At 32.6% G+C, this 9,766-nt stretch overlaps 1 protein-coding gene across 1 annotated transcript in view; it reads left to right on the forward strand.

Moving 5' to 3' along the window:
- The window catches only part of LOC108362148 (calbindin-32), a gene marked incomplete at its 3' end in the record, with an annotated part of 119,113 nt that extends 117,427 nt beyond the window's left edge, over positions 1-1,686 (forward strand). The window contains exon 8 of the mRNA XM_017615010.1: positions 1,630-1,686. Within this exon, the coding sequence (XP_017470499.1) occupies positions 1,630-1,686 (57 nt within the window). The remainder of the gene's footprint in view (positions 1-1,629) is intronic.
- Positions 1,687-9,766: the final 8,080 nt, after the last annotated feature.

Genomic DNA, 9,766 nt, shown 5'->3' on the forward strand with positions numbered 1-9,766 from the left:
CACTCGCACTTCACACATACATACATACATCCTACTTTTAGTGAATTTTCGCATGTGAATTATACCCAAACCACAAAAACCAAAACTTGTAGAAATGGAAGAGTATTTGAAAAGGCGTGCTGAGGTGCTTGATATACATACATACATACAAATGCCTTAAAAAAGGTAAAAAATAAAACAAAAATATTTTTGACGAATGAGCAAAGTTTATGACTTTTACCTGTTGCTAGCCTTCAAACACGTTTTTCACTTTTTATTGTTATATGTATTTGTATGTGTATTTTAAATAAGTTGGACTGACGGATGGATTTGGTAAAACCTCTTAAACCTTAGAGATAATAATAATAAATTTAGTCTAGAATGTGAGCACATCTTCTACCTCAAAAACATGTTTTCAATTTATTACTTTTATCAAATGCAATAAAATAAATAAATAAATAAGAAAATAATCAAGCAGTTCAAGTTTTTGGAATTTTCTTGGTGCCGCTCCCCAGAATTATAGAATATGGAAGATAAAGACATCCATATTTTTTATTTTGAAATCGACTAGAATATAGCCATGCAGTATAATTTTATTGTTTGAAGATTTCTGAAGTGTAACATCAAAAAGGGTATTTATTTTTAATGATTTTTTAGCATTCTACGAAAAACTGTATTATGTGAAATATACGGAAAACTTCCAAAGCCCGATGGCATGGTTTTAGCCGATTTCAAAATAACTAAAAAATAAATGTGTTCTTATTTTCAATATTCTCGAGTACTGGGAGCGGCTGAAAAATAATTTTGGACCACCCCAATGTACATATATTCCGGTTGCACACCTACATATGTATATAAAAAAAGTTTGTACATATATACATATGTATGTACATAAGTAGTTGAATTAATGCAGAAAGTGAATAACAATTTTCTTTTTGTCATTTTACTTGACAATGAGACGGCACCGCGCAACTTTCGCAAGGGAATAAGAGAGAAAGCCATTCAAAGGAGCATACTTCAATGTGCTTAGAATAAATAACTTTACATAAGTGAATTTAATAGATACTTAAAGCTGCCTTCAATGCAGAACAGAATTTTAATTCAGAAAATATATAAAATAGAAACACATACCTAAATTATCGTCTTAATAACGAATTTGTTTAGAAATTAAAAGGTTATATAATCATATACATACACAGTTACCAAATTCTCATTTATTAAATACTCAGAAAACGAAACGAAACATATTCGCATTCATTCAAAACAGCAGCAGCTCTTCTCGCACAATTTTTACATATTTAGATACTTTTGTAATTTCTAAACATACATACATACCATGTATATGCATACATTAACTTTGTAAATTTGAAAGGTTTGTTACACAAATTTCTTCGTTGATACAAAAATGTATTTCAAGTTTCCTAAAGTTGCTTAAATATATGTATATACATATTTAAATAATATGAATATAAATATTTAACAATAACTCACTGTGTACTTCATTTCTCTCTTTTTATATTACCAACTAACTCCCTGCTGCATTACTCTACTCAACGCCAACCATTACTCCATTGTGACCCTCAACAATTGCGCACAACTCTGACGCTCGGGTGCTTTGGCAACATATCCCCGTGCAATTGCATACAATAGGGTGCCGCTAAGCTGACAAAAGAGGACATCGAAAAAGTTTTCTCACTGTACGATCGGGTAAGTTGCAATGCTTTGCATTGAATAAACTTTTCCAACAAAGTTGTGAAAGAAACATTACTTAGAATAAATATACTTTAGCAATTATGTGGCAGTGTTTCAAGTTGGTTGCACATTTTTTCTTTTTTTTTAAGTTATTTCGCACTACATTTGGGTATGTGTGCACTGTTTTTTTTTTTTTTGTTATTTCTTGATTGGTCAACTTGTTCACATTAAAACAAGTAATTTTTAGCAAAAAAAAAAACCGACTTAAAAAATATATATATATCTATATATTTCATGATCCAATGATCGGATCTAAACCAAATGGGAATATACTTTCCTGCAATTATTGATCGGTTGACGTGGTGCAAAGTTATGCGGTAACATACATAAAAAAAAAAAAAAAAATATATTCCGACGAACTGATAACCTCCTCCTTTTTTGGAAGTCGGTTAATAAGAAGCTAAAAAGTTAATGAAAAGTTATCAGTAATCAAATGTAAGGATTGAACCGAACGTAACCTGAGAATTTTAAGCAGTAAAAATAAGTGGGCTGGTAGTATTTTTTAGTTGTAACATAACATATTTTACTCTATATTATTCACAAAGGAAACTTTTTGGATATCACATTTTTCACACTCCTTTCGCAACTGTTTTCGTTATGTATTCGTCATCAACCTTACGACAGCGCTGCCAAGGCGCACCCATACAAGGTGGCGGCACTTGCATATAAGTAAAAGTCCCGTCAAAACGAAAGAGAATAGGAGATAATGTTCGTCATTTCATTTTGTTGACATCCTAAAGTTGCGCCATTTCGTCTTGGATGACATTCTCCTATACTAGTGTAGAGACAAAAATATCCTGATTAGCTGTTCAATCAACACTACCTTGTACTGATGCGCCTTGAGCACTGCCATTGACCTGCTTTGTGGCCCTGTTCCATTTCAAGTCGACAGCCGTTTCTTTTTTGGCAGTTTCCTTGGTACATATTTCATAGTTTGATTTTAACTATTGCCCAATACCTCTCAATAGCCCGACACTGTGGACCACTGTGACGGACTCACTATCTTTGGCACAAAGTCAATGTTTTTAGAATCAAGAAAGTTAAAGGTGGATCTCGCGTAGTTTGCCGGCTCCTCCACGATTTCCTTTAAATGGCAGTAATCGTTTTTTAAGATATGTATTTTTCCTTATTTCCATATTTGCATGCATTTTTAATTGTAATTTACTGTTGCAAAAAAATGCAAATTCACATTTTCAATCAAAAAACATGTAAAGGTAAAAGTGTAAAATATTTGTAATTTCACTTTCATTTGTTACTTTTTTTTTGTACTTGAACTGAGGCCATAGGACATTTCATGTTAAGTAACCCACGCTTATTTATGTACTAATGCCCATTTAATTCCTACGCTTTTAATTATGTGAAATGTTCTTTATTTATGTATTTATATTCAAATATTTCGCACGCTGCGTCTATGTGGCGTATACGTAATTAATGACGGTGGATTAAGTGGCAGAGCAAAAGTGTGAGAAGCTTTAATGGAATAATTGTTTGAAGTGGTGGAAAGAGAAAAGCTTACAGCTGAAATGGTTTTTTTTTAGTTTTTTCCTCCTTCCTAAATCCTTCTTCCATGACCATTCGTTTTCACCGATGTATCGCTAGCAGGGACCAAAAAAAAAAACTTGCCCGAATTCTGAAATTTAACGGAAATGTTATTTCATAAAAGTTATTAGATGAAAAATATTTGATATCTCGCCGATAAGAGTTAATGCTCAATGTTTATTTTTTACTTTGCTTAGTAACAGTTATTATCCAACGTTTATTTTTTACGTTGTCTGATAAACGTTGTAAGATAAAAATATTGACGAAAATGGAGATGGAGAAGAAGATAAAGGTGATGAATATAAAAGAGGAGGAGTGAAATAACTGTTATAAGACAATGTAAAAATAAACGTTGGGTAATAACTGTTATCAAGCAACATAAAAAATAAACGTTGGGTAATAACTCTTATTGGCGACGGAAAACATATTTCTCCTGCATAACAGTTATGTATCAGGCAACGTAAAAATTAAACGTTGGATTATAACTCTTATTGATGATATAAAAAATATTTTCTCATCTAATAACTGTTATGGAACAACGTTTTTCCGATAAAACTTATAACTGTTATGTCCCTGATTGCTAGAGGTCTAACTTAAAGTATAGAAATGATAATTTGAGAGTTGCCACCTATTTCAAAATTACAGTTTAAGTAAATTGACCAGATTAAGTAAATATTGTAACATGGCTGTTGAAAGAAAGAGGTTTACGAAGGTCTATAGCCGAATTTTTTGGGTGGTAGGTTGACACCTGTTTGAAAATTTTAATAAATATATGTAATTTAATTGATATGGGTATCAAACTAAAGAGGTTTGGGAAGTTTACTGTTTGAGGAGAGTTGCCACCTGTTTGAAAAAATTTTATTCATTTAAATTGATAAAATAAATGAATTATTACAATATTGGTATTAAACAAAAAAGGTTTAAGAAAGTCGTACTGTCGAAAATATTTTTGAAACGGATTTCCAACTATTTGAAAAATTTAATTCAGTTATATTGATAAGATAAGGTATATTTGAATTATTACACATTTGAAATAAATCGCGATATGTAGACTCCGGTTATAACATTATAAATTAAATATCCAGGAGAAATTCGTTACTTTATCTACTTTTTAAATACCCACATTCGTAAAAAATAAAGAATGCTTCATAAATCGAAAATTTGTTTGAAAATCTCACTTCATTAAGCTCCTTAAATCTATTTTATAACAACACAAAAATACTTTTAAGGTGCAGTGAAGCCAGCCGGGTATTTGCTAGTTTTCAATAAAATACATCCTTTACTGCAAAAAAAAGCATTTTTTTCGCAAAACATGTCGCTGTTTTTAGATCGATACCTTTAGTTCAGCGTTTTTACAATTTTTTATATCTTCCAAATAAAAGGTTTTTCCAGGTTCACAAAATAGGCAGTTGTTTAAATAATAACCACTTCTTTCGATCTAAATTTCCTACCATTGAGCCACTTTTCAGGTTTGGAAGGTAGTGGAAGAGGGCTTAATCTATAGAATACCATGGCTGAGTGAACATTACCTTGTTGGAATAGCCCATTTCCTTCCGCAGATGCGATCATTTTTTACCTCAACATATTTTCAAAGCTATTTCAGTAGTGTTTAGCAAGAAGGAACTCTTTTTAAACGCTCCACAAATTTTATATAAATTATTCGTCTGATTAACACTTCCATATCACTCATCTACAGTCTAAGTCAATCAACATAATGTAATATTTTAGTCCTATTCTACTATTTATTTATCTTGCTTGAGGTGTCATTATCACATCTGGCTTTCAACAAATGACTGAAATTATCCCGCAGCCAAGCTATAAATACCACAGCCAATTAAAACAATACGCACAAAACCAAAAACAAAGTCCTAAGAGAAAACAACAAAACTAACAAAAAAGGATTTATAGTTGGTAACAACAATGCAGAAACTGTGCTAAATTGCTGACGCTTGCACATAAGTGTGAATATTTGTGTTTACATNGAAAACCACTCGCTGGCTTTGAATTGTCAGAGCCGCTGTGGTCATGTAATTGGAAATTTGATAACAATTTCGTGCCCTACATTATATTCTAACTGCGCTACTGGGGGCCTTCTGTTTTCGTTTGCGTTTCGAATCTTTTCCACATCTCCTCACTTACATGCCCTTGTCCAGCGGTATTGTGTAAGCCTTGATGGCCTTATGTTGACCGTTATCTTTGCTTTGTCCTGCAGTGTCGCCACACAAAATCGCTGTGTCCCGTCGTGACGGTCAACCCGCGCCTGCGCCTTCTCTAACTACTTCGCTGTGTGTGAATTTGTAAATTTTCACAGTCTCGAATACCCGCACTTACATACAAACAGATAATCGCTGCATAATTGTGTGTCACACACTTTCACCCTGATCGCAGTCTGGGGAAATGCGGCGACACAAGAGACATGGAATAATTGCTTTTAATTAAAAGAAAGCAAGAAAGCGGACTTATAAAGGATGCCAGCTAAAGGAAGGCCGTATAAAGCATAAAAAACTAAACTAATTCTGTAGAAGAGAGAGAACTGTAGAAGGAATACTTGTGCTTTTTGGGCCGTGCGCATTTAATTTATGACTCGTTGAAAAAAGTAAATATTTAGTTAAATATTATCTGAAGGGAAGAGGTAAATTAAAGGACTCTAATACCGCAAGACTACATACGTTTTTATTATTTAATAACCTCAATATGTATAAAAATAAGCACAACTTGCCTTCTACTAGAACAGAACCTACCAAAGTACAAATGGGTTCATTTGAGAAGCTTTTTCAAAGCAGAATTCCAATCAAAGGTTTGACTGTCCTGTTTGGCAGCGACTGCTATTAGAAACAAATTAATGGCTGTTGGTAAGACCAGAAATTGAACCTAAAGTTTGTAATTAACGGTCTGTTTTGCCTTCTTAAGAGGGTATCGCATTCTACAAACAAAAAGATAAAAAGGTTAGGTTGCAGTGGCAAAAAAAGTGTGCGATTGCCTCTTCTCTTCGGCAGCTTTGACATAACAAATTTATTGGTAATCCCTTCTGCCTGCGTGTATTCTAATTTAATGATGCTTTCAACAATCATCCTGAGTGGAAGGCGTTCGAGGAGAATCAGAGCGCTGGACATGTACTTTTCGTGTCCGGCCTAGATTTGGCGTACTACCTCATGTGCTTGTTCTCTGCTCTACCTTTTTTCGCCAGCTGCACAAAGTAGGTCTTATGCCACAGTATGCCCGCTTCATGGAAATTACTTGTGGCAACAAACAGGAGTTTTGTCTTCACACTGCTTGCAGAGGTGAGATCGCTGTTGAAAACAACGCATCTGACGCATCTGGCCGAAAATGACTTAGGTTAGGAGAGACCAAGAAAGTTCTTACCAACTACATGGTTAGAATGTATAATTGTCTGTCGTAAATAATCCCTGTTAGACAAAAGGTGGCCGCATATGTCTTCAAGTGAAGCAATTTAAACAATGCAATGAAGCAATAATTCAATCCATCCCGATTTGCCAGCTCTCTGGAAAGTTACGAGCCCAAAACTTTGACGTTTTAAGCAAGCTTACTATGGCTCGATACGCGTGTATACATTTACATAAATATTTCTATAAAACACAGCTAAATTTATTAAGTTAGAAAACAATTATTCATATTTTCAGTCTATAAACTTTTTCAGTCGATCTTTCTTTGTTTTTTGTTTCTGGATTTTTTGTTTTCTTACTTCCACCAAGTTAACTCTAACTTTTTTTCACAAAGCTAATTAGTGTCATTAAGAAACTTCCCACGTCACAGCTGATGGAGCTTCAAAATCTAGACGCCACGCAAAGTTGGCTGAAATATTATTTAAATAAACACTGACTCCACATGCTAATCTATATGTATGTATGTCGCCACAAAAATTTAAGTGAAAAAATATATATCAAATTTGAACCGAAAAAAACTGCAAAGACAATGTAGTATGGCATGGGAACAATATAATAAATTAAGATTCTTCACAAACTTTTCAACGGTATTTCGCATAATTGATTCCGCTACCTTGGTCGTTTTTTTATTAAATATTAGCCTTTCGAGCGCTCAGCTCGGTAGGATAGCTATTTATACTACAACACTTATCACCTTCTTGGTCGTGTCAGCTTCATTGAACTGCCTCATTTGATTGCACAAATATTTGCGAAGGTGTGTATGCAGGTATTTGTATACATAGTTAGGCTATCAAATAAAAGCATAAGCCTGAAAAAAGCAAGTGATAGCTATTTTAACTTAATTTGCGATTTTTTCTTTACCTTCATTGCGACACTGAGGCTTTTAATTGGGCTATTATGCGTTTTTTATTTGACGGCAAAAGTTTTCGTAATTAAGCAGCTGCGGAATTTTCTTTGCTACCGTTCCTTCCTTCTACGTATTTAATTGGGTAAGAGATGTTGAGTAGTTAAACCTTTTGTTACTCGTACTGTGTTACTTTTAAATTCTACTTCTATTCTAGTAAAAACAAAATGCAGTTATAATTTTTTTTTTAAATTTATTTCAGAAGTTATCTCCAATTGCTGGTAGTGGAATTACGAATGGCACTCAGATGTTTGCATTTGCAAGTTTATCTAATTTTTTGAACTTTACTCTATTTCTATAAAAATATAGTTACTTCAAAATCTTAGACCATGCATATCAAAGCCTCAAACTTTGTGCAAAATTCGCGAAAATTCAACAAAGTTTCAAAAAAATTTAAACTGAAAAAATAATTTCGATGGTTTTGATATGTAGTTTTGTAGCCAATTTCTTTTAAATGTTTAAAATTTTGATGAAAATTTGTTGAAATTTGAGCGAATTTTGCGCAAAGTTTGTAGCTTTGATTTATATGGTTTATGTTATTAAATTACTATATTTTTATAAAAATAACTAAAATTCACGAAATCGATTAAGCTTTAAAATACCAATTCTATCGCTCCGCAAATGATAAACTAAATAATTTGAAATCGATAAGGTAAGTTCAAAAATCTATAGTTTTAGAAATTTTTTGTAGTTATTTTTTATGGAGAATTTTTCACTAAATATTTAAGGTGCCTAGAATTAATTAACATTGGTAGGCTAATCGTTAATATTGTGTAGCGAATTTTCCATTAGAATTAATTCAAACACACATTTCTAATTTTTGTTTGTTTGTAAATACTGAAAATTTGGAAAACGTTTGTCATTTTATAATTTTTAAATTTTATAATTTTTAATTATGGCTCCTTTTATGTTTTCAAAACTTTCGAAAGCTGCTATTTTTTTAATACATATCGAGCCCTAACCGCCAAAATAACGTAAGCGACATTTTTTTTTAATTTTCTTTTTGATGCAGAAATATTGCTAGAGCATCTAGATGCATTTCTGCATCAAAACAAAAATTTCGAAAAAAATGTCGCTTACGTTATTTTGGCGGTTAGGGCTCGATATAAATTTTTATTTATTTATTTTTAGTTTTTTTGCTGAAAAATTTTTTGGATATTGTTTTTTGTTCCGTAGACAGTAAAACAAAAATCGCTTTACTATTGTAATTTCAAATAAGTGCGAGTTAATTTTATAATTACCATTTTTTATTTATAAAATATATTTAATTACTTACGACAACAAAATAAAAGTCAGATGAAAACGTGACCGACCTCATATAGATTTTTTGGTGCTGATTTCAACTCTATTTATTTACAAAATTGTAGGCTAGCAAGTTTAAATAAAATTTCAAATTGCCAGGATTTCAGTTGAAAACATTAATTCAATCAAAAATTTTTTCTTTTCTGGTGTTTTTTCACTCAACTCATAGGCACGAGGTATGTATATTAAATCCACCAGACGAATTGGATTTTCGCTAATACGCGAATTAATTTTATTTTGAGCTTTGAAAAAAAGTCCGCTATTACTTTTTCATGTTTCTAATTGACTTTCTAAACTAAAAATTAATAACTAAACATTAGCCACTAGAAACAGAAATTTGCATTTTCACAAATCCATTTTCTCAAATCTCTTTGCGCTTCAATTCAATAGCATTGTCCTTTACGTATGTACTACGAACAGCCAATTAACTGCTTAATTTACTTGTCAGCTGCGTAATATCATTGATTATATCCACGCGCCAAATAATGACAAATCAGCCAAATAACACAACAGCCAACCGCCGCAGCAGGCAACCAACCGCACGTCACCGAAAATTGTCAGTAGCTGCCGAAATTTTTGGTGTGCTCGTATTTTTCCCTTCTTCATGCAAACTAGCTTTCCATTCCTCTAATTAGTCATTCACAGCATTGGTATTTCTGAAATTTATTGCCACGCGTTGCAAACAGATCGCAAATGCAATCAATTATATATACATATATATATGTGCGTGTGCGTGTGCGCCTTTCACCCACCATATTTTCTCTGTGCAGCCGCAGAATGAGTTGTTACTGAGCAAAAAAAAATACGGAGCGCTTTAATTGATGGCTTTTTATGGGTGTTGCATTGAAAACCAAAAGTAGGAAGGATGTGGCAGCTTATAAAAGCT

The sequence above is a fragment of the Rhagoletis zephyria genome, unplaced genomic scaffold (genome assembly GCF_001687245.7).
Source record: "Rhagoletis zephyria isolate East Lansing unplaced genomic scaffold, Rhagoletis_zephyria_1.1 Rzeph_scaffold_00949, whole genome shotgun sequence".
Taxonomy (NCBI): Eukaryota; Metazoa; Arthropoda; class Insecta; order Diptera; family Tephritidae; genus Rhagoletis; species Rhagoletis zephyria.